This window comes from Malurus melanocephalus, unplaced genomic scaffold (assembly GCF_030028575.1).
Source record: "Malurus melanocephalus ecotype Western Australia unplaced genomic scaffold, MMel_1.1 scaffold_137, whole genome shotgun sequence".
Lineage (NCBI taxonomy): Eukaryota > Metazoa > Chordata > Aves > Passeriformes > Maluridae > Malurus > Malurus melanocephalus.
Genome location: NW_026623369.1, coordinates 1,184,159 through 1,209,612, shown reverse-complemented (window position 1 = coordinate 1,209,612; position 25,454 = coordinate 1,184,159). Strand labels below are relative to the sequence as shown.

At 39.5% G+C, this 25,454-nt stretch overlaps 1 protein-coding gene across 2 annotated transcripts in view; it reads right to left on the bottom strand.

Annotated features, from left to right (window-relative positions):
* Positions 1-2,126: 2,126 nt before the first annotated feature.
* VSTM4 (V-set and transmembrane domain containing 4) overlaps positions 2,127-25,454 on the bottom strand; it is a 30,746-nt gene continuing 7,418 nt past the window's right edge. Inside the window, exons 3-8 of one of the 2 annotated variants that reach the window (XM_057370986.1) lie at positions 24,174-24,242; positions 23,258-23,365; positions 20,726-20,759; positions 15,724-15,830; positions 14,841-14,902; positions 2,127-4,681 (exon numbers count right to left, since the gene is read on the bottom strand). In XM_057370986.1, coding sequence (XP_057226969.1) covers positions 4,556-4,681; positions 14,841-14,902; positions 15,724-15,830; positions 20,726-20,759; positions 23,258-23,365; positions 24,174-24,242 — 506 coding nt within the window. In that variant the 3' untranslated portion in view covers positions 2,127-4,555. Of the gene's footprint in view, positions 4,682-11,009; positions 11,186-14,840; positions 14,903-15,723; positions 15,831-20,725; positions 20,760-23,257; positions 23,366-24,173; positions 24,243-25,454 lie in introns of those variants that run through there. The other variant, XM_057370987.1, reaches the window with a different exon arrangement.

Sequence of the window (25,454 nt, the reverse complement as noted above, 5' to 3'; positions counted from 1 at the left end):
TCCCCACTGTCAGGAGAGAGTTTGTCTTAGCAGTCAGAGAAGTTCATGCAGGCCTCTTCATTCCTGAGGATAATCCAAAAGTATCAATGGCTAATTTCTCATAGAAAGATGTGGGGTTGTGGGTAGCTATGTACTGTGCCCAAGATGATGCCAGCCTGGAACAGGAAGGCAAAAGCCCCAAWGGTGATCTTATCTTGTCACAGCTCTGTGTACAAAGCCCTAATGCATTGTTGTGTTCTCATTCACTCCCTTATGGCAAAGTATTGTTACGGACAAATGATTGGAGTTAAGCCATGTTAAAATCCTATCTAAGTCCATGAGAGAAAGCTTGTGTTTGAACCCGTCCCTTTCCTCAAAGTTTTTCCCTATCCAGGACCACAGCCCAAGTGAGATTGCCTGGGGCCTGTGGACATGACCTCCTGCTTCCCTGGGGTGAGATGCAGCAGCAGATCCTCACAGATCAGATCTCAGATCCTCACAGTGGGGAAATGCAACTGCAGTGACTTGGCTTTGTTGTGTACTGAGATGAAAACCTGGGCAGGTCTCAGAAGGAGGCTCAAAAAGGCTTCAAGAACATTTCTGACCATAGTGGCTGAAGACTGAAAAGCGCTTTGTGGGGTTTGGAAATCAGCAATGCTGGTAAGGAACAAGAGAGACACAATAGGGTGCCAAGACAGGGAGGATTCCTGAAGTACCCAGGGCTTATGCAAAAATCTTCCGTTGACATGCAGTCTTTTGATCTGCCCAGCCAAGGTAGTAAAATGGAATCAGACCTGCTGATGGAATAAAGCACATGGAATGAGTACATTTCACATTAGTGCAGAAAACTCGGAAGACCACTTGTGCAGTAAAATTTAGGAATTTTATCTTTTACACTGGCAGGTTAGACTGAAGCTGAAAAGGATCTTTTAACCTTTATGTCACTCACCAGAGGTGCTTTGGAGAAGCCATAAAAAAACAGAATTTAACCTACAAATTAAACATCATKTTACCTGGTCTGAGTCCTTCTATGCCAGCAGAACCTGGCCAAGCCCAGGCTAAGGACACAAGTTTATTGAACTTYTTAATGAAGAGAATCCCACAATTATGCTACAGTTATACTAAAACAAATCATTTGCGTGCAATTGCAAAGATAATGACATGTTGACCACACCTACCAATTAGAAAGTTRTAATAAAGTGTAATAAAATACCTTTTCCTTGGGCTGCAGAATCAACCCCCACACAGCCTGTGACACTAATATGATTTACTCCTATTTGCTGATGGAGGATTCTAGTAATAAAATTTAATGTGGAGGAACAAGGTGCATTTAACCAAAGCTGTAAACATATCTAATTCTATTTAAAGCTATAGGGTGCAGTACATTAACATTTAACCATMTGATATTAATTTGGTGTGAAGCTAACAGAGCCATATTTGTTAAAGTTTTAGCACAAAGCCGTCTTTTACCAATGACAACAGGAGTAACCAAAACAGTGTCTCAGCAAACTCCAACTGCTGCTTAATAAGGTACTAAGAGTCTTCATGGGAACTCCTGTCATAAAAGAACTGTGGGCCACCTTCAGTTCTGCTGCTGTTCTGCWGAAGCCAGAGTTAGGCCAGGGATTAACTTGGCCTTGCAGTTCKTGTTAGAAGGAGCTAAATCCATTTATTCTGCATTTCTCACMCTGAAGAATATTATTCTCAGTGACATTTTCTTCTCTGTAGTCTTTCTGTGGGTTGGTTTGATGCTGAGAGATGTGCAATTAATTGCAAGATGATGGGGTTTTTTCCTCAATGATGTGATCTGACATTAAATCTAGGTGAACATTCCGTAAGAAAAGTCATAGGAAATGTCTGCCTGGGAAGATGGGTGTTCTCCCAAGTAATATATCTGTTCTCTTTTCACTCAGCTGGTCTGTTGCTTTTCAGGATTCTGCTGCCATCTGAAGTCAGTTCCAAGTTGAAAACATTTGAAAAGCCTAGAATTTTCTGCAGAATGAAGAATTCAATTCCAAATATTGTGACTTTCTAAATGCTGAATAAGAGGTAAATGCATATCCTTTAATCTATGAAGCAATATCCTTCTTTAGGAATCAATAAATCTTACAGAGACTGAGACAACAAATCTTATAAAAAAYGTCATTTATTCAGTTCAATTACCTATTATTTTGGGGAATTAGATATCAAATATAAACAAGAATATATAGGATATTAATACATAAAGARTGGTATTCATTAACATGCTGGGCATAAATTTACAGTAGAGGATTCTTCTRAACAATGGGCACAATGGCCAGTTGTATGAAAAAGGAATGTTTGTAACCAAACCTCAAAGTTTTCCCGACTAAGTGGTCAAATTAACATGTCAGGATTTTATTTTTAATTCCAAAGTAACAACTAATAAATTCTATATTTTTCTAAGGCCTTTTGAACAGCTGTCTGAAGAACAGATGACTTCTCTGAATAGTCAGTTAAACTGGCTGTTCCAAAATTGAACCCTGAATGCTGAATTGCTCTTTAGCACCATTTGGTCAATGAGTTGATTATTGTTGTCAATGAAAGTCCAACACCTGATAAGAGAACAAGGAAAGAAACCACGCCTTTTTGGTGGTGATTAACTCCTGGGATAATGCAAAGGTGAAACAAATATGGTTTTTGACAGTTCACAAATGCAAACATTAAAATGCAAATAATTACTAGCAAACAAATAATTATTAGCAAATCTATTGATAAAAGCTGCCCTTAGTTTGGAAAGAACTGTTTTGACAAAGGAATAGATTTGGAATTAGTACTGTACATAATGGTCAGCCTGAKAAGCTTTTCTTAAATTCTTTTTTATAGAAGAGATTTTTATCTAATGTGGAAGCAGATGATTGCATTTTATATTTACAAATCCTGGCTAGACAGTAACAGAGTATGTGTGCTGCCTTATCTCTACCACTCTTCAAAAAAGTTAGAAAGAAGTTCAYACAGACTCGCTTATTCTGGTGAAACCCTCCAAAAGGCAGGGATGTGCTCTGTCCCTTGGTTTCATGTCCCCATCCTTGCCATGTCCCCCCAGTCCTCCTGTCCTGCACTCCCATGCAGTAACAGGAACAAGGGCATGAGTGTTGTGACAATTCCCAGACCTGTGCTCTGAGCCCTGGTAAGAAGTTGTTTTATCCCTAAAAAGCTGTGGGAAGAAGCAACTTGGACCACCTTAGTCATGACTCCAGAACCCAAGGCCTGCAAGTCTACTCCAAAATCCCCATTAAACACTGCTGAACGAGCAGCCCATCATGGGGCTCCCTCACAGACCTGGAGGAGACCTGGCACATGCCAAGTATGGGATCTCCATGACCTGATGGTGACCTGAAGAGCCCATGATTTTAATCTCCATGAACCCCATAGTTACTCAAGGGCTAAAGCTTCCTAAGAGCTGAAAGATGTTGGGTATCCAACTTTCCCTGAGCTTTGGGGAAATTTAGACATTGAAGATACATGAGCTTGAAACACATCAGTCCCRCTATTCTTCATGACTGAAATGCCCAGGATGGCACAGAATAACTCATTTTCCGTGAATGTTTATCAAAGGAAAAGGAAGAATGCCTTCTCAGTTATCAAGAGGTAAAGAAAGAGGAATGTTATTTTGTGTCCTCACAYTGGGCTCATTTCCCTATCTCCTGAGCCCCGGTCTTTCCAAAGAATTAACTCCAAAGTAGGTCAGCAGGGCATTACAGAGTCTGTTCCATACTGCAGGAGGCACTGTGTGATATGTTTTCCTCWAGATCAGCAGGTCAGTAGTGCAGGCTACAGGAGGAAACTTTTGCAGGACTGGAAACACCAAACTAAACCAAGACCAAAAGCAGTGTCCTGCCTCTCTCTTTATTCACTATCAAGTTTTTCCTATTCCCAATCAGAACTTTTAAAAAATGAAATCCTGGGAGATATTTCCAAGCTATGAATATTCTTCCCTAAATCATTGGGGTTTAACCATAAATTATTCCTTCAGATTATTTTGAAATATCTTATTTCAGACACCTTACTAAAAGTARCATAAGTTTTTTAAAAACAATGTCATTTAGAAAAATTATTTGAAAACATAGAAGACAAAGAGAAGTAGAAGTAGAAGAAGGTCTCCTATTTACTGGGTTCATATTTTTTGGATGGGACAAAAATGCATTAAAGTGGCCATTTTTCTGGTCAGTGGTCTTTTCCTTCAGTAGCAGGTTGATGGGCATGGATYCTGCCACTAGTCCTCCTGAGTGTTGCTAAGATATTGATGTCTGCAGCTGGACTCACCATATTAACATAAAAGAAGGAATAATGTTTAGTGTTACAAATGCCCCAGGTGGAACTTCATTTCCAACAGGGGTACAGAACTCTACAAAGGCATCTCTGGGATGTCACCTGTAGATCAGCTGCTTTTTCTATGATTACTTTCAACTACATTGTGTTTAAAAGTCTCATAGAAAAATAGAAGTGCGTGAACGGAAATAAAAAAATAAGGACATTTRTATGGTTTTTATAAATAAACAGCACAGCAAGAATTAAATAGGACACAGACAAAGGACATTTATACAGGCATGAACTGTTACAGCTTGTTCTCCTCAAAGAGTATCTGTGCATAGACTGTCATACTGGGAATGCCTTTGGCTTCCTGAAGCGGCTTCATCAGTTCAAGTTCAGCATATGTTAAATTCTCCTCTGCGATTTTTGGCTGKAAAACAGAACCAACAAATTAGTTACAACGTCATTACCACTGAATGTAGATATTTTATTAAATTGGCTATATTTCTTCTCCCACCCATTCTAATTCTACTATGTTGTAAATTAGTTTACACTACATTAGAGTTAGTTCATGGAAGGCGAAATAAAAATAATATTAAAAATAAGATACAGGAATAAGTAGAATTTTCAAGTTTGCTTCTGATTTCACAAACGTTGAACATTTTGACAATTCAAATATTGCAGATTTGAAAGATGTGTTACCAAAATGTTCAGCCTCCTTAATACTAAATTTCCCATTTTTATTTATTGCAGATTTCACAGTTTGAAATGCCAGATTTGCTTTCCAGCTGTAAACCTTGGACCAGTTACATCTCTAGTCACAGTCACTCACAGAGCCTGTCAATATATTTCTTAACAAAACCAAAAAATGTTACAAATATGCAGAAGGCAGAAAAAACTGGATAGAACTACTGACATTCCAGTGGAATTTCACCACTTTTGCCAAGCTATACATGAGTTCACGGTTTAGAACAAAGGCCATACCACTAAAACTGTCTGCTGTATTACAGTGATTGAATTTGACTTAAAACTGTAAAATCTAGCTAAGGGAGAGGATCAATAAAATTACTGAACAAATTTCTTGTGTGTGGCAGAAGCTACCTACTGCTATTGGGGACGCTATACAGGCTCAGGTGGCTTAGAGGAGGAAAATCTTGTCTTGTGCTCCTGTGTGTTTTGCTCACAATTGGGAGTGGGTTTTTCAGGTCCAATTCACCTCAGAAAATGTAGCAACAAATGAAACATGAGACCCTCAGTTTGAAATGGATTTCAGCTCATCTGTAGAAGATTGAGGTCTGTGCTCCTGGAAGAAGGTTGAAGTTCTAYGGCCCTGTGCAAGTGAAGAACTGGAAAATTTGTTCTTTAGCTTCTTGAGTACTGTGTTCTACCTGTGTCCTCAAGTTGAAGTGTATAGGACAATTAAAAAAACCCAAAACTTTTCAGCCACACGAATTTTTCCAGTCGCAAGAAGCAACCATGAAAAGTTGCATCTCTCAGACTAAGAAAGGCTTTGGCAGCTGTAAACTTAAAACTGGCTCAAAGTTCATAAACCATGATTTTCCATGCAGTAATTAAATGTTAGGAAAAAATTGTAAATATTTTCCAGGGCCAAAAGTTTCACATTCTATTTATTGCTTATTTATTTCTGATTTAACACAAATTATTCCTGTTTCCTTGAAACATGTTTGAATAATTACTGTATTGTCTCCTGCCTAAAAAGATAAGCATCTAACACCCTCTGAAATCAGCCCCTGTGCTCCCCTGCTTCCTGTCCTTTGTACTGCTCTGGAATCCTCTCATTTTGCCTTGACATTTGYTCACACTCAGCATCTCAGGTTGTTCCTATCAGGGCAAAAAAGTTTCCCAGCATTAATTTGATCTTATTTCTTCTCTGCAGATCAAGTCTTCAAATACTTTGTGCAGCTGCTGCTGCAGGTGGTGTCACTGAAGTCAACTGATGTGTGCAATGTGAGTACAAGCCCCTTGCAGGGCGCTGCCTGCAGGACTGGCACCTTTGCATTTCACTGTTCACATGGTGTTCCCTCCCTCCCCCACCTCCCTGCATAGTCCTGTTTGATCTCTACTTCTCGTCCTCATTCTCTATCRAATGTTCTGCTGTTGACAACACAGAGAATTTCTTGCTTTCATTGAATTCTCTGGTGTAATGACGTAAAGGGAATTCCTGTGGATCCAGACAGATCTTGACTGTAAAAGAAATAAAATCACACATATATTTTCTTTTTTTAATGCATTAGGACTGAACTGAACTACTAAACTGAATGTTTAGAAAGACATTTGTCCTTGGTTTAAAGATTTAGAAATGTTTAGAAMGACATCTTGGCCTTGGTTTAAAGATTTAGAACAAACTCAGTCAACTGCTGTGATGCCTGATATTTTTTATATTGCCTTTTCTTTCTATCCTGAAAGTATTAGCCTCAGTTTCTCGGCACTTCAGCTATTTTTTGCTTCTATGTTGAGTTAAAGATTCCTTTTGAGATTTCAAAACTGTTATGTGCCTGCCTATTCAGTTTTGTAGTACAGAAGCTAAACCCAGGAGTTGCACTGAGAGTGGACACCACAATAACACCAACACKGAAGATTTTATTCTCAGTGTCTGATAGCACATTGAGTCTCTGTTTGAAGGCATTGGGAATGTTGCTGCCAGCTTCAGTGTCCCATCAGACCTTCAATGCATAAATACACTGCACTGAAAAGCCTCCTAAAAATGAATCTGATAAAACTTTTCAAACAAAGCTGTTAGTTACTGCCAAAGTAAAACTCTACATTTCCTAAGATTGATACAGAATGYCTGTTGAGGTAGAAATATTTTCATTGTTCTGTAAGAATCAGTTGTTCAGGGCAAGCTAAATCTGTGTGTTTTCTCCTTTATTGTTTAATCACATTTCTTGTTATGTTTCCATTTAGAAAATACCGCATGTCCTAAAATAGCCACTCCAACGCCCAGCTCATGTAAATTTTAGAAGAAAGATTTATGAAATCATATTGTCCAGGTGTTTTATTATATTTTCTCAAAATTGCATTGTTTTCCAGTGTAGATTATCTCTTTATTCTTACCTTATTCTATTATGTTTGGATATGAAAAATAACACTAGATTCCCCAAAACAAGTCATTGGGCAGTAGTGGCTGATGTGTTGCTTTCATACATTTTTATGATGTTCCTATAGTAAACATAATTTAATAAAGCCAAAACACACTAAATAAATAATTGCATCTAGAAAAGCAATAAAACCAAATAAAATTAGTACTTTCATAAGTGGAAAAGGTACTTCAATTACTGCTACAAGCAACAGCACACCATAAAATGTGTAGAATAATTTCCCTTATGCATATTTCTAGTATGTAATAATTTGATTGAAAATATGAGGAAACACACAGGAGGTTCAAAATTGTGAAAGGTATACAGTTTTCAGCAAAGGATGTGTAATAATAGTGCATGGGAGCCAACACCACTTTAACTACCTGTGCTAGCCAGGTTTTTATTCCATACACTTCTGCACTTCATTTATCAACCACATGTTCAATTTAATTTTGCTGGTTTGTTTGTCCAAAACCAACTTTTTTTTGAGCAGACAGGAAAAAAAAACCCAAACAAAAAACCCCTAATTCTAAGATTTCATCTCTCATTAGGTTTGGATATTGTTTTGGCACTGTTAACCTGGAACCATGCCACCACCTCCTTTCTGGAACAATCGCATGACTTTAATAACTGATGTTATAGATGGGATGGAAGGTAGGGCAGAAGAGGAAGAGACAATGAAGGACTGGACATTCACCCCTCTTTCTGTCCTGGCTCTTCAYGTAGGAGTTCACTGGGATTTCTAGGGCTACTACATCCTTTCCTAAACAATTTCATCACTGTTTTAAAATAATTTGAAATGATTTCTTCAAGTAGGATTCTATTCCGATGTGGCATTCCTAGATACAGTATTTATCCTATATGTCTGTTTTCTCATCTTGGGATCATACACTTTGCCAAAGTATAAATTAGGAAGAGTCATGATTTTCCAGTGTATCTTCTGGCAAATGCAAAATGATTCCTCTTCCAGGTTTCCTCCAGTTTAATTTTAGTTTATTCCAGTCACAGGGTTTCCCATGGGCAACTATTCAAAAGAGTTCACTTATAGGAACATTTTTCTTATTAAATAATCTTCAAGATCCATCATGTAAAAGAAACTAAAGTACATGTATATATAGTTTTGTTTTTATTGGGATTGTCTAGTACATAAACATGTTAGAAATTAACTAGAAGGTTTGAATCAAAATTATTCTGAATTTTACATCATATTACCAGGAATGTCCATTTTGCTCTTGCTGGGCTTAGCTTGTTTGTTTCTTGGCAGCCTCAAGGATGTTTACTGTGAGCACTGTCAGACTTGAAAGTTCTTGAAGTTTTAGCTAAGRCTACTCTTATCCAAATTTGTAATTAGGTATGAAGAAAACAAGCAAATAATGACCACAGAAATTTAGTTTCTCTGGAAAAACAGCTGATGCCAACTTGCACTTAGAGATTGCAGCAATCTCACTGTTCCATGACCACACACGCTATCATGAAGATGAGAAACAAAATGTGAATTTTTAGTTTACTATTGAAAATAAGCAAAAAAAGCCTGACTTTCCAGTTCATTTCAATCTTAAATATTTTAGAGACTATTGCTGCAGACATTCACCTTTGAATTCAGTGTCTGGATAATCATATGTAATGCAGTTTTTGTTTGGGATATGATACAGAAAGACTTGTACACAGGGGGAAAAAACTCTATAGATGAAATTGAATTTTTAGCTCTGAGTTTTCTGGATTTAATGAGCATATGTCCCAAACAGCAGAGGGGTTGGAACTAGATGATCTTTAAGGTCCCTACTGAAGCCGTTCTATGATTCTATGAAATTCCATTCAGAGCTTCACAGTATTTTTAGTAACTCCAGTTTCCTGCAGTAACACTTGAAAATGAAACTCCACCCTAACTGGCATRCCCTGCACTCGTGGGTGAACGGATTAGGTCAGCAAGGATAAAACCCTGCTGATTCTGCAGATGTGTGCTGGTGTGATTGCCAGTAAATGGCAAATTGCCACCTGTGGCCCAGCCACGTTGCATTGCTGGGTGCACGTGTGGGGCCCAGGGATGCTGCAGGAAGGGCACAGGGGAAAGACACAGAGTCAAGAGGGGCTGCTAATGTTTGATCTGGTCTCCAGGAATTGCACTTCTCACCACGTTACTCCACAGCACCAAGGAAGCAGCCTTGCCCCAGTGCCATGAAGGAGCTCTTCTTAGCAAGCACCTGCTGGAACCACCATTTCTATTCCCTCCCTTTCTCTTGCAAAAGCCAAACTTGACTCTTTGGCCTTTTTCCTTTCATATTTGAGAAACATCCTGTTTTGAAGTCACAGTTGGTAAAAAGCTTCACAGAAAAAATGCAGATACTGTCCAGATGGCACAGCTCAGGAGCATCCAGTGTCACTGCCTGAGCACACTCCATCAGAATGTCTAGACAAGACTCCCCAGGCCAGCTGGCTGGGCTGTGTTACCACAGGAAGAGATTGTTGGCTGTCTCTGTATGCATGCCCAGAAGCATGTGTGTAGCCTATGGGAAAGGGGGTAGTCCATTATCTCTGCATATCTCTTTTCAGATCTTSTGATTTTTGAGGCCATGGAGGGGATGAGATATGGCTGCCAGCTTGGTCATCACTGGAGGGTCAGTGATGGAGGTGAAGGTGAGGATGTACTGAAGCAAAGATCCAACACGTTTGGTGGATGGGCTGCAACTCCCTTGCCTGGGCCACCAGGACACGGGAGAGGGCACATGCTGGCAGTGGGGTCAGGCAGGAGAAAACTCACTGTAACTTCAGAGAGAAAAGGATTAACCTTTGACAGTCCTATTCTTAAATATACACTGGAAAATCCCTCCCTTTATAATATGTGGCCTTTCTTGTGCTGAAATCAGTAGTGTTCCTGAGGGCCACAGGTACACTTAATGCTTAAACTCTATGAACTTCAGTAGGATGACTTCCTAATTTAGATAGTACCATAACTCAGAAATCAGAGAGTTTGGGGGTTTTTTAAGAGCTCCAAGTGTTTACCAATGTCAGTGACTTGACTGCAGGCAGAARGCCAGAGATTACCCCAGAACAGAGGAACTTCAGAAATTACTTCTGCAGTAGTTCCAAAGCTAGATCTGCAAAATGAGTTATCCTCTAGAAATCCAGCTAGTAGCCAATAAGAGTGCTGAAATATCAAGAGAGACATTCAGTGCCAAAGCTAAGAAATATGACATTGAAAAATACAGAGAATAGAAATTATGGTTTTAATGGCACTATCAGTTGAAAAGGGCATGGTTTTTATTTTCCCATTAAGATGCCTACTTTTAGCTCCCTATAGCATAAAATGTTTTCTATACTCCCTGARTACAATATCTACAACAATTTGTGAAGACTTTCACCACTGCACCTATATTTTGTTATTGAATCCCACAGAAGTTATGATTACATAGTCCCATTGAATGAGTTTTGGGAAAGAGCATCCTCACCTTTGCTAATRTCTATTATTTTTGCAGTTGCAGTTATTTCTAGATTCTTAAACCATCATTATGGGAAATCAGGCTGATTTCTTCTAATCATTCAAAATAAGCCAAGGAAGTAATTAAAAGTTTTCACTTCACTGGTGACACTTTTATTACTCCAAATGTGTCATCACACAAAAATCATCTACTGTGGGGTTTTGTAAATAAACAAGTCTCAAGACAATTCCAACAAGAAATTTTATGTATTTATACAAATTATTCCTTCTTGGGTGTAAAGATAGCAACCCGTGATCTGAATGGGAGATCAACCATAACTCAATAGTTTTGAGTATGCTGAGTTCTGAGTGTCAACCTGAGTGTGCAAATGATATTCATGTCCTGTGGACATCTCACATCCTAAGGAGAAATTTAAAAAAAAAAAAAAAAGTCAATGTTCATTTTAAAAAAAAAAAAAAAAAACAAAACTAAAAAAAAAAAAAAAAAAAGCATTATTCATCTTGCAGAGAGAGGAATTATGGGAACTGAGTGGAAATATTAAAGCATAACAGGGAGTCAAGGGAAAAACTGTTCACCACTCCTTTGAATATCATATGTATGGTGTTACATGAAGTCCGTGGAGATCAGTAATGTGATAGGAAATTGGGAGCTTAAATTATCACCCATTGTTACATGTTGTGGAGGAAACAACTCTTCTAGCAGAGGGTGGCACAGCTTTTAATTTAAAGTCATCCAGTAGAAGGGAAGACCTGATTGCTCCCAGATTCAGAATTCACAAATTACTGAGCAGATATATTTCACTTCCTTTTTCTTTCTCAAGAAAAGGGCCAAGGACTCCTACAGTTGAGACTACTGAGGAATCCTACTAGTTGTGCAAAATACTGACTTCTAGAAATTTCCCACAGCCTTAGATAACCATAATGCCTTTCTGTTTCTCAAGTAGGTTTTACATCATCRTCAAAAGAAGATCTCAGTAATCATGTAGCCCTGAGCCACAGGTGATTCAATCCATGCTCATACAAACAATGCTGAAGGTAGAAATGTATGAGCTGAAGGTAGAAGGATGGTTCTCTTACATAGCTCAGAGCTATGGTCACTGAAGGCCCTCAGCTCCACAAATCACACAGAACAACATGCATTTTGTGGTGGGGAACAAGAGAAGCCAGGTACACCCTATTCAATCAAGAGGTTATTCAAGAGGTTAGTCATGTAGGAACAGCAGACGACAACTCTTGTGTACTGTGAGCTTTACATGGATGTGTTTGAAGAACTAAGCCCACGTGGATCATTTGTAATACAGGAGTTATTTAACTGATTTCAGGGTGTGATATTTATATGATGTAGCAGAGCAGAGCACATGTCAGAGGCAGAATCAGAGAATTCCCTTTAGCATGTCTTATCTGGGCAGGTATTCCTCCCCTTAAAATTTAGTGTGAAAACGGTCAAGTCAACAAAAATTTTGCATAAGTAAAGATTTCAGGGTTTGATCTAACCTCAAGTCACATCCTTTCCATTGGTTGTAGTGAATCATACAGGAGCTCCTAAGATTGATGGTTCAAACCTTCATGAAAAGACACTAAAGCCTTTTCATTTAGATGATTTTCTATAACTGACACTCTTGGGCTATGACAGCTAATCTCTAGGAGGCAATGAAAGGCTTACCAGAAAATTTGGTTGAGGAAGTAGAAGATTTATCTCTACCAACTCAAAGGGCTAAGTACTTAAGGCTAGAGCAGAACAGCCCTTAGAGAGAAGAGTTTGTGGGCCCCCGGAATTTTCTTCTTCATAATGACTCTCTGTGCTTCTTGCATGCTATAAAAAACATCCCTTTTTGCATTTCAGCATCTCTATTTCCTTTGATCTCTACAAATTTCTCATTGATGCTAATAGAGAATGACACTGATGGGGAATATTTTTGCAACAGGGGGAGCATAGAATTGTTATTCTGGCGAAAGCAAAAACAATATGACTTTAGCAGAGTATTTAAAAGGCTTTACTCAAAGCTGTGCAATTGAACAGGGTGTTAGGCTTCCTCTCTCTCTTTTTTCTTTTTTTTTTTTTTTAATTTTCACAGAGATTATGTCCATATTTTATCCAGGTTATTGTGTTCTTGTAAAATTATACTGCAACCAACTCTAGCACGTTAACAACAAAAGAAATTCTCTAGCTTATTATAAACATCTTTCAAGAAACCAGAAGCATATGTCCTCTGGAAATAATTTTGCTGGTATTTAGGCTATTACAAAAAAATTTCCCAAAACACTGGAATTATTTTGTAATGTTCCTTTATACTCTAGCTTGTTAGCTTAGGTTTTCTAGAATATTCTCCTGGTGTCCCAGTACAGTACCTTCCTTGGGTTACTCAGGGAAGCTGCAGAAGTAGTCCAGAAACTCAGCAATTTGTGTCTGTCTTTGCAGTAGTGATTACCTAGTAAGTGTGTGCCATCAGTGAAAAAAGACAGTGTAGACACCAGGTGTGCAATAATTATAGTTGGAAAGAAAAAGTAATTTTATCCTGCCGAGATTTGGCAGGATGATGATAATAACTTTTGCCCCAAAGCAGACTGAAAATTTAAAATCTGAAAAATTTTTGAGAATTAAATGAGGAGACAAGTTTTCTGGAAATAAAAAAAAAAAAACCCGCTTCATTTAGATGTATTTGATATGTCTTTTTCTCTCTGTTTTCTACATTTTTTATCTTCCTTTAAACTTCTTTTACTTCAATTAGTTTCATTTTCCTCACTGAAAAAACTCATTTGAAAGCAGAACGTATGGAGTTTTTTTCCCTGAGAATACAAAAACATAGACAACTTTGTTGTAAAAGGAGATAAGAGGAACAGAATTGGGAAAATGCTCTGGGAAGTACCTGCTCAACTTTCTGAACGTGCCTTATAGACTGGCTTTGGTTTAGTTTATTTTGTCCCTTAATGCACCTTATTGCTATGTGAGTTTATATTTTCTGGATCACTTTTTGACTTAAAACTAAGTCATGTCCATAGATCGTGTATTTTCTGCGGGCTGCTGTGTCTCTCCAGGTGCACTCTGAGGTGAAATATGAAAGCGAAGAGAGCAACATTTGGAAACAGCTGCCAGACTCAAGTCCAAGAGCAAGGCACKAAAACAGAGTCTGCTGTCTGCATGCAGTGTGGATCCTCAGTCATGCTAGCAGACACAAAGCTGATTTGATTGCTTGAAAAGGCTTTACTCCTGCTCACGTCCAAAGTGTTTGGACCTTGACTGGTGTTGCATAGCAGGAAGGGAAGAGCCAACAGCTGTTTGAGGGTTATCCTTGGAATTATTCCAGAAAGAAAATGCATCTGGAAACAGATTTACTTCAAGTTGAGTGTGTGTGGATGTGCTTTACTGACCTGCAGGAAGAGCCTGAGTGCTTTAACTGGTGAGGGCTGAAGACTGCCTGATTACACTGTGTACATGGCAAAGGGTGGCTGTCACCCCTGGTGCCAAATGCTCTCATCTGTGTCTTTGTCCTACTTAGCACAGCTTTGGCCTGCCACAATTACCTATGTGGGCATCAGGACTTTTTAATGGAGTTTTAAAAGCCTTCCCTTACTGAAGTCTGACCTGTATGAGCAGAGTCTGGCCAAAGAGCAATCCCTGCAGGACCAGCAGAGGAACAGTGAGCTCCAGATCCAAGCAGGAAGATTGCCCAAAATATTAGCTGAGATGTTCTGAAGTGTGACCAGTACAGTTATGATTCTGTCAGTAACTGGTTGTTTTTCCAAAACACCAGCTGCCAGAAGCACGTGAGAATGAACAGGCGGTTTCATTTAAGAACAGGACAAATCTGTAGACATGACAACTGTTAGAAAGCTGGAACACATAAGCCAGTGTAACATAATGCTCAAAATCTAAAAAAAAACAAGATAATTCCTCACTTGAAAAAGTATTACTTAAAAAAAAAAAAAAAAGGACCTGTATTATTTTTAAGGCAAGTTATAATACCAATACCTGAACCTAGGGTTCTAGCATGATTACAGCATTTGTATTGAGAGAGAAGAATATGCAGGACATTATATCACAGAACATTACTTACCAGGATCAATTTTCTTTGAGGTTTCAAAAGCTTCGGCTTAGGGAAATTATTGGAAATTGGAGCTACAAAAATAAATATCAAGGTGTTATTTCACATTGTGACCATTCACTGCCATTTTTAGTATATATATTACCAATTTATAAATTACAAACTAGTAGCAAATTAGAAGCAAATGCATGTACTTACACAAGAGTTTAACCATATTTCAGGTATTTTACAAGGAATCATAATGCTTATGAATAGAAAAGTTCATAAGATTAAACAATCTGATATGTAAGACATGCTGTTTGCAAACGCTAGAGCAAGGTCACCCCTGAGAACTGATCATTTATGATCTAACCCACAGTAAATCTTCAGGTCCTTTCCCTCCTCTCTCCTGCTGGCTTAGCACTGGCAGTGTTGCTCAGAAAGTACACCCAAGGTTTTGTGAGACTGACCCCAGAGTTGCAAATCCTCTTGGCAAATGAAGTCCCCAAGAGGCTGAACTCTGCTTAGTTTGCTTAAATTTCCCAGTGCACTGGCAATTTTAAAGAGTGCAGTGTGCTGGCTTCCCTCAGAACACCCCCAAGTAATTCCAACTTGCCTACTTCAATCTTTGCTTTGAGCAGGGGGGATATTGCTGCAGAGGTTCCTCTCTCTCCTCTGGGTAGGAGGACCTGACACCTCCTGCTTGGACTCAGCGAGCAGCATCTGAGAATGGCTAAAGCTGCAGGGAGCTGAGAGCCTGTCCCTSCAGCAGACACAGGCCATCTCTTCCCCCATGGATGGGGTGAGTGCAAACCACCTCACAGGCAGAGACTGGCAAAGTGCAGGATTCCTGATGTCCCGTGCTCTGCTGTCCCTCCATGATTGTGCTTGGGATTTGAAATACCTGTTTTCATACCTTTTGCTGGGATAGCTGGTGGCTGCTCCAGTTTCTCTTTCTTTTTCTTTACCTTCTTAGGCTGTAGAGGTGACATGCTTGTCACACTGGTAACTGTCTCCCCCGAGCTGCAAAGCACAAACCCAAAAGTGAGGGGGAAATTAAGGCAATGGAGGGAAAGACGGTTTGTCCCCATGAGTTCATGCAAACATCACCTTCTACTTGTGAGAGTCCATGCCCAACAACCTGGATTGTGATCTGGGGATAYAATGAAAAATGTCTTATGGGGGGGCTGGAAATGGGGATTTTGCAATTTTCAGCCACACAGTATGGCTGAGAAACTCAAAGAGTCTCACTCATCCTGGCACAGCAAATGCAAACTGTCAGGTTTAAACAAGACTCATTTCATAGTCCCTATTCCTTAAAAGCACATATGACCGCTCTGCTGCACCCAGGGTCCCCCCTTGGAGGCCAGAGGCACAGACAGATTACATCACTTGCATAAGCTCCCATGGCAAGTATGGAAAAGCAAAATCTTCGATGCAGATTCTGAGCTAAGGCTGTCTGAGGGGCCAGGAGAGCACGAAGCATGTCTTCAGGCAGCTCACAAATCCACAGCTGGCTTTTTCAAGGGAGCCAGTGTGCTCAGGGAATATGAAACAAGAAACTGTGCCCCAATCTCTAACTCTGGCATTCTCCAGTAYATCTGTCCTGAAAAGGTGCTAGTAGCTGTCAGGGAAGAGTACAAGTTATACTGTAAACAGACTCCTACCCAAGAGAGCTTCTGTGTTAGCATTACTAGAGTTTAACATCCTTTAAGGCTTTGAATATTCAGGGCTYGGATACAGTCAGGCTGCAGTGATTGTCGCTGTGGGTCAGCTGAGCTGYGACTGTGCAGGAGCTCCCTGCTTGCAGCTACAGGGCAATGAAATTGTACTGGTTTAAGTGGTAATGAAAGGAATCTTAACTTACAGCTGGGGTGGCAGGAGAGTGTGAACCATTTAGCTATGATGACTACAGCCATGGAGGTGGCTTGGTAAGCAGTTATTGCTCAGCTGCACCTGCCCCCAGGCTCACCCTGGGAACGGTTAGGGCAGTGTGGCTGTGGGGACCTTCCTTTTCTGTGCTGTGGGTTCCACCCCACCATGCAGCCAGGTCTCCACGCTTGTAACACTGACAATGCTTATTTCACTGAATTTTAAATAGTTTGTCCCAAGTTCCTGTTCCTCTCCAGGTTCTTTTCCATAATGAAACATTCTCTTTATATTAATAGAATAAAATATTCAGACTTAATGAAAGTTAAGATGTATCACCTATTGCCCACACAAGAACAACAAAATTACGGACATTACTATTTTACACAGTTGTGAATCCAAATGAATGTCACTACCACTGATAAAATCACTCTGGATTTACACTTGTGTAGATTACAAAAAGACGCTGCTTTGCTGATTTTCTTGAGTTTTGTTTCATGTACTCAGTCAAAAACACAGGTTTGCTGCCAAAATTTCTAAAAAGTGTTTAAAAAGTAAAATATGTTTGTGATTTACAAATAAATCACATCAGTTATGTAAACCGAGYGTTGCATTGAAACAAGTCTGCCTGCGCCATTGCGAATCTATCCCACAACAACCATTTGTTTCTATACTAAAATCAAGACAAAATGGTTTAAAATCAGCAGAAAATGAAACTGTTCTGCCTGGCTTCTTTGTAAAAACAACAAACTGCCAAGAAGAAAATACCAAAAGGGAGATGAGAATGATTTTTTAAAATGTTTTAGGGTTTAACAATCCAGGGTCATTACAGGAGACAGTAGACTAAAGATGCTCTTGCTCCAATGTAACTTCTTTAAGCACAATATATGAAAAGGCTTAGTGGCAATCCATTGCATTAGYTTCCTGCTTTGCCACTGAAAAAGTGAAGCCACAAAGAAATGCATTTGTGACTCACAGGTTTCTTTTCAATGCCCAAGGCCACACAGGGTTAACTAATTCTGGAGATRCAATAACTATACTTGCTGTCTTACAACTGAGCTCCTCAAACCTAACAAGGAGGCTCAGAAAAGACTCCTTGGCTTGGAAACACTGCCTCTTTGTGAGCTTGTCTTGTTCTATGTCTAAAAGGAAAACCAGTTTTTTATCTCCAGCTTCTTCTTCAGCCTTCTGGCTTCTATTTCAACAGTGTCACATTGCACATTTCTTGAGGGATATAATGAGTTTTTAGAGCACAAGAAAAATACAGGGGTTTGGGGAAATAACCTGTGGAAGGTGTGTAATAATCATGGAACCATGGCAGCAGTTTTTCTGGAGGTCATGGCCATTGTAAGACCTGGGAAGCTGCTAGAATTTTGACCTTATTATCCTTACTAGAGTCTAGGATGTGGAACTTTTCCTGTTGTCATCTAAGTCAGCTATTTTTTCTTGTCAAAGATCTGCAGCGGGGTGACAAAAAAATTCACTTGAGTGAACTGGGAGTTACTTGGATATTTTCTAGACAATGGAGCTGTGTGAAAAGGTGCCAGGAATAGTTGGGTTCTTGGTTCTAGTTCTGCGYGGCAGAATTTGTTCCTATGATGTTAGATTGGCACTCTGGAACAAAGGTGTCAAGAGGGAGTTTTGTGAGGCAAACACTTTATTTATCTCCAGTTACTTATCTCCAAAAGAACAGTCACTGAAGGACTAGACAGTTCAGGCCAACACAAATATAAAAGGCCGAAAAAAATGTTCCTGTTTTCAAAGCTTCACCTCCTGTGGCTTTCTGGATCTGAAAGCTGGCAAAATGATCCAATAACAAGGAAAATAATAGTAAGAAGGGTATTTAAAGAAAAGAAAACACCAGAAAATGAAATTAGGTGGTTTGGAAAACCAAAAATAACTGTACTATTTTATTTAGGTAGTTATTTTTAAAATGTGGTAAAGAAATGGGTTTTGGTCAACTCTTTTTTTTTTTTCTTTAATTTGTTATTGGTCGAGTTGCAACCCAAAATCTACGTTTGCTTTGTTATACTCAGGAAATCTGGATTTAATTTTCTTTTCTACCACGGCCATTTTGTGAGACCTCAGGCAAATCATTTAGCCTGTTGCACTTCAGATTCCAATTAAAAGTAAAAACACCATTATGATGTCAACACATAAAATATTTTAGGATGCTTAGGTATTACTGCAGTGGGAATACAGACATTTCATAGCCATCAGACTATTAATGTAATTTTGAAACTGGATTCTACTCTGAGTATGAAATATCACTAAGGGAGTTGGTGCTGAGCCTTCTCTAATCAAGGCTGAATTTTGCACAGCAGTAATTTTAAATGGCAAGAATCTCATGCAAATTAGTTAATTGGTTTGGCCTAATGGATATTTAGACAGTAGGTTTTGGATCTCAATATGTTGAATTAAGTTCCAAGACAAGGAATTTCTGGGTGAAGAGCAATGAGTACAAARGAATAAATGGTTTGTGTTTTGAGCAGAGGGTGGAAAAGAAATGATACCAAGTGAAAAACATAACAATTATGATACCAGTAACACTTCTATGTCATTTAATAGTCAGCATAACACTTCACAGCTATTTTATTTTAAAACCCTGAAATCAATGCATTTTAGCCATGCATTTGTGTGATCGAGGATTTCATTAGCATAACCTGTCACACTGAAATACATAAAACTGTGGGTTTTTGCATATAGAGTCATGCATTTCTTTCACATCTGGAGATTCTGTTTTATAGTGAAGAAATCACAATGGCTTGTTTTCTCCCCACTACTAAGCCTCCTAAATTTAGTGCTTACAGCAGCATCATTGCCACATCATCTATCCTCGGAGAGTCAGATTTCATAGTATGAGTTTATCTCACTGCCATGCTCCATTTTTTCAGTTGGGTCTCAGTTTTCTTCTCTTTTTGTGCTGTCTACCAATCTACTTTGATTTCTTCACCCTCCCCATTATTTTTTGTTTGTTTTTGTAATTCCAACTTTGTCCCAGCAGCTAATAAAAAAGGGAGATAGATAATACATCCAGGGACAAACCAAAACTGCTGAGCTGTCTCTCTAAATTTTTGTGTGATGCAATAGCTGGTCAAGGTCACAGAACGAAGATCTGTCCATGAATAACATGAAAGTTTTAGTTTGTACTGGCCTCTCCTGAACCCTGTGCTGCTTTGTTTTGATTTCACTTCCATCTGTGTGCCAGTTAGATTGAATATGCTGATAATCCCATGAGAATGCACTAGAAGTCACACTGGAAGATCTAGGGTGTGCTATACTTGGCATTGAATCCTGTAGTGTCTAAAGATAMTATGAGAAACATTTTCTGATACAAGAAGTAGTGGATTTAAACTACAAGGCTAGAAACACATGGTTTCTGTCACTGAAAACTGGGAAACAGCTGCACTTCTGTGCTGTTACGAGGCATCCCTCTTTCATCTTTTTTGTTTGTAAAATATTTGCTATATATTTTTACTGMAGTTCCTGTCCAATATATGTATCAGGAAAACCATACAATGGAAATCAGTTTTATAGCACTACACCATCAAAAACTTTTGGCAGCTGGTGGTATTTAAGGGGACAGTGCTTAATACTGCAGCAGAAGTAGATTTTTTTYCCATCACTTGGAGTCTTCAGCCGGGAATAGACTGTGGGCCTTGAAAATCTGCTTTTGAGCCCCACTCTGYTTCTGGGAGTGGAAATCACTGGGTAGTATTGTGATTTGTCCTATGTGCATGGATGGTTTAAGTCATTACCATCCTGTGAGGTGTTGGGAAACCCTAGAAACCCACACAGGGTAAAACAGGCTTCTTCAGAAAGCAATGCAGAGCATCCAGGAGAGGCCTAACACTGGAGCACCTGCAGGACCTACAGGTAGCCCAGGCAGAGCTCCCTATCCATGCACAGCAGGCACATTCATGACTCAGGGACCTAGCACTCCTTTCCTCCCACAAGCATTTTGGAAAACATTACTCCTATTCTTCAGTGTACACAGGAAAACAAATATAGAACCTTGGTTTATAGAAAAGAGATGTGCAATCTCCTACCTGTTCTGAGGGCATTTCACCAGGTAATGCTTCACTGTTAAAGAAAAGGAAAAAAAAAGTAAATATGGCTTCACACTAACACAGTTTATKAATTCCAAGCGGGCACTACAGATTGACCTGTGCTGCTGAGACTGTGGAGCTGCCAGGTTGTTACACTGGGAGAGGTATGATCGTCACCAYACATAGTGTGCTTTAAAAGGCAGTCTGACTCTGAGCTAGTCTTGGGATGGGGGAATGTATTAAACAACACCAAAAATCTGCTGTGGAAATGCTGGGCAACACACATTCMAGTGGTCAGCCCAGCCAAAAGACAGCTTGCTAAGGAAAAGCACAGCAGGCCAGTAATTTCACTTTGAAGACTTTTATTTCCCTTGTGGTGCCTGTATTTATTTCCAGAAGCCTGAAATAAACCATTCACCCACAGGAGCCACTGCTGTTCCTAATGTAAGTCAGATTGTGGCTGCAGGCATAAAGGGATTGCCTCCTGGGATCAGATCAGAGGTCCAGTGCAGCCACTATCCTGTCTCTGACAGCTGTGTATGTGAGCTGTGCAAATCCTTCCACTTCATATTCCTTTGAGTCAGTAGTTCTGAGCAAGGGCAGCTGCCCCCGCTGCAGCCTGTTAGGAGCCAGGGTTATTAAGATGCTCTATTGTGGCTTTGTGGCTTCCATGCCTCTCTCAGAGGACAAACTCTGGCTCTTCTGGTCAACCCACTGCCAGTTTATATCTCAGGGGGATGAGAGGGTGCATCCCTGGGTCATGATGTGAAGTTGAATGTAACACAGACATGCCCTCCCTTCTTGCTCTCCGGTCTTTAAAGGGCCATGAAAACCAGACAACAGGACACTCACACGACTGGCCCCTCTCTACGGGAAAGTTTTCATATTTGGGCTTAGCTAAATTCTCCCATTCTAAGGGAGCTATACAGTTCCTAGGAGGTGCATTTTGGTCCTCAGGAAAGGGGAGCTGAGAGCACCAGGAGCTSGGGCTAACACAGGGGCCATGTTTAAGCCAGTCAAGGCAGTGCTTCCATATCCCTGACAGACCCTTTATTAATGTAGAGGCGAACATTAAGCCCAACCCTTTGGGAGTAAGGGAATGCTCATGTACAATGCTGACATGCTTTTGAGCATGCAAATATTCAGATATTTGGGTAGTAAAGTAAGGTTTTAGCAGCTCAGAAGAAACTATTCTTCTCTTTTGTATATCCTTATTCTATATTGTACATTATTTCAATATTCAGCTGGTGCTGATTCAATGTAAAAAGGCCTTTCCTCCAAGCTGCTTGTATGCTCACAGCAGTAAATTGAGAAAACAAACCAAATTCTAACCCAATGTATGCTCAAGGAAAACTGGGATATATCAGTCTAGTGCTTGTGGCTTCAGGGTGACTCACCATGACCAACACACTTAAGTGTGGGTACTCCCTCGGCACAAAACCTTTGTCATCACTTAACAGGGTAGGAAGAATAACATCGATCTTGCTCCCTCCTCTTGGCAAGCAGAGCTGTTGGGTTCAGTTAGAACTGGAGTTACTCTACTAAGTGCACTACCAGGAAGATGGAGCCACAGCCTGAAATATGTTTGTGGTCAGGCAAGGGCTTCTCTATACATCTGGTTTTGGCTCACACATCTTCTCACTTGTGCATCTGAGTCACTCATTCTTTCGTGGGATTTGTGTAGTCTGCAGAGGCAGCAAAGTCATGATTCTCTCCTGTCATTAACAAGGCAAGTCACTAACCAAATTCCTTCTGAAAGCTTCTGTTCAGAGGTGGTCCTTACACTCTCCTCTAGCATGGTGGCTGCTAAGTTTGCTGGTATCTCATCCCTGCAGCTTGTGTGAGTTCCCCAAATAAACCACTTCTAAACTGAAATGAAAGTACTGCACTGGTTACTCCACAGATCTGAAATAGCACTTCTGTTTATAACAMTGCTTTGATGCAGATGGAGCCTCTTTGAGAAACCCTCTCTGAGGCAGAGAAACAATAACCCTTGATCTTGAAATATTACTATGAAAAAACAGATTTGATGTTGAATTGATATTTTTGTTTCAAAAAATATTACAAGTGAGAGCATGCTAATAAAACCCCTCAAACTTCTGAGAATATTGACACCTAGTCAGGAAAGAAGAATAAATTAGAACAGAGTAAGACTGCTTTGAACCCCCTCCACAAGTCTGCAGAAATGTGACTCATGAAAATTTTAGCTTCTGGTCCAAACACAATTTATTGATACAGCACTTTCCTCCGAAAGAAGTTCCAACAACCTTCAACTCAGTTTTGTACAAAGGTGAAAAAATTATTGAAAAGTCCAAAGCAACTYTAAAGTGAAATATCTATTTAAAGAGAGCAAAATGTCTTTTTCCTAGTTTGGCTGGCAGAATTTTTTTTCCTCACCAATTTTATTTAAAATCACAATCAAGGCAAGCAAATACTTATTTTTCCTGCTTCCTCTGCACTCTCTTCTCCCCTCCCCATGCCCCCCTTTTTTGGCAAGGGCTTTGCAGTCATCAAGAATGGTATTTCACTCACCTGTGGATCTCCTCTTGTTCAGAAGTGACTGACAGAGAATGACAAGTGTAAAAAGGAGGACACTGATGATTCCTATGGAACACACGAACACTGCATACAAGTACAGATCTGAAAACCAAGCGCAGATGATGGTCAGTTTTGCAGCTGATGCTTCATGATGACAGGACAGAAAAAATCACAAGATTTAAATTACAAGATCTACACTCTGACCCAAAAGATTAAGGGTAATTAGCAGTTCAGAAGTAGTTTAATGCTCTTGAAACTTTCCTATACTATCCTGCTAAGTTTAAAATTTGGTTGAAGTTTCCATGAATGCAAATTGGTGTAACTACACATATGAGGTGTGAATTTCAGGAGCAAACAGAGGACTGGTTTGGGTTTTGGAGTTTTTTTGAGCAACAACTCAAAACCCAAAAGTACTTCAGTTGGGTTATTTCCCGGTTCAAACAGGTGTACTTTGGKKKTKTTTTTTTTTTTCCTACAAAAAACACAAACACACGAACAATGAAACAAGAAAAGTGACAGTGGGGAGAGTGCTGAGTGGCTGGGGAAGAAAGAAGAAAGTCTGCAATTCATTCTTCTGCTGGCAGCACTGGCTTGTAATTTTTACTTCTTTTTTTCGTTTTCAAACTACAGCTTTAATCTCCCTTTATGGCTTTCATTCAGGCATTGTAACACATTCGCAGAAGCTATTTTTCCACTGGCCCTAACAGATACATGACAAATTGAAGCTGGACTCCTCCATTCTCTTTTGTCCAGCACTCCTTGTACTTTGTGGGGTGGTTTCTCAGGCAAGGCCAGGGTTTGCACAGRAACTAGAACAATTGGTCCTGATGTGAGGCACTTCAGTTTTCCTGTAGCACTGGACTAAACTAACATCGTGTATAGAACCTGTGGCAATTAGATGTATCTTTACCTTCAAAAAACTTCCAAGCTTCATGGTTCTTCTTGAAAGAGGGATGATCAGAAGATTTTGATGAAATCACTGGAAAAAAAACAAAGAAAACATGACAAAAATTGAAAAAGGTGTGGCATAAARCATTGGAACCTCTCGATGTAAATGCATTTTGCCTTAGACTTCAGTGCACCAAAATCTTATTTTATCTAATTGCATTTCTATGAAACACTTCAGCTGCACAAAACTGTCCTGTTTCAGAAGGAGGGTGGATGACTGTCAATATCATAACAGCTGTACAGCCTAGCACCAGAATCCAAATCCTCTGACTGCTGAAACACAGTTCAAAACCCTCCCTGCTCTCCTCAGCCAGATTGTTTATGCATACTGATATTTTTTATTACATCGGATCAGATGATGTCACTTATGCCAATCCATGATTTTTCTTCTGTTAGCAATCACTGCAATGAAATGAGAGYCTGGTAATGTGCTCCAGACTTCCAGTGAGGTCTGAACCTCCAAGAAAGCTTCATGTGGCAAATCATTAGAGAACAAATATCCTACTGGAAAGGGAATTCATTAAGGAGTGCCCTGCAGGGGTGTGAAATGTGGGGTTAGATAAATGGATAGAGAACTTTCAGGACTAATGAAATCTTCTATTCTGTTGTGATGGGAAGTTCATCCTGAATATTTTAAYAAATTACTCATTTGTTACATGAAAGCATCACATGTGTAGACTTTGGCAAGCATTTCAGAATAACTTCTCTGAAAAAAGGGCTTTTGTTCATTTGGGGAAAAAAAAAATCTTGTATTCCTGTATCTTGCAATATTTTTACCGTTAGAAAATGACACATGCAACTCATATTTAAGAACTTAGACTTCTGTGGGAAATTCTGATACRCAAACTTCTCAACAAGACAGACTGTTGTGATCATGGACTTGTTTTTGTTGTCCATGCCAGTAGGAATATAGGTGGACTGCCTAATTTTCTAGCTTTGTCCTCCTACAAGTAGTCTCTTCTCTTGGATTGTGAACCATTTGGAATATGTATTACTCTTCCTAAGAGATGTGCAGTATCTTGAGTTGCCTGATTTTAAATGATGCTTTTGGGGTGCTGCATATTGTTCTGGGAAGATTATTTTGAGTTTTCTGATAGGAAGGGAGTAGGAAAACCATGTCTTGGTTTTTGGTRTTTGGCTTGTTTTGTTTTTGTTTGGGGTTTTTTGGTGTTTTGSGGGGGGAGGACTTTTTTGTGTTTTGCTTTGTTTTGTTTGGGGGATTTGTTTGTTTTGGATTTGTTTT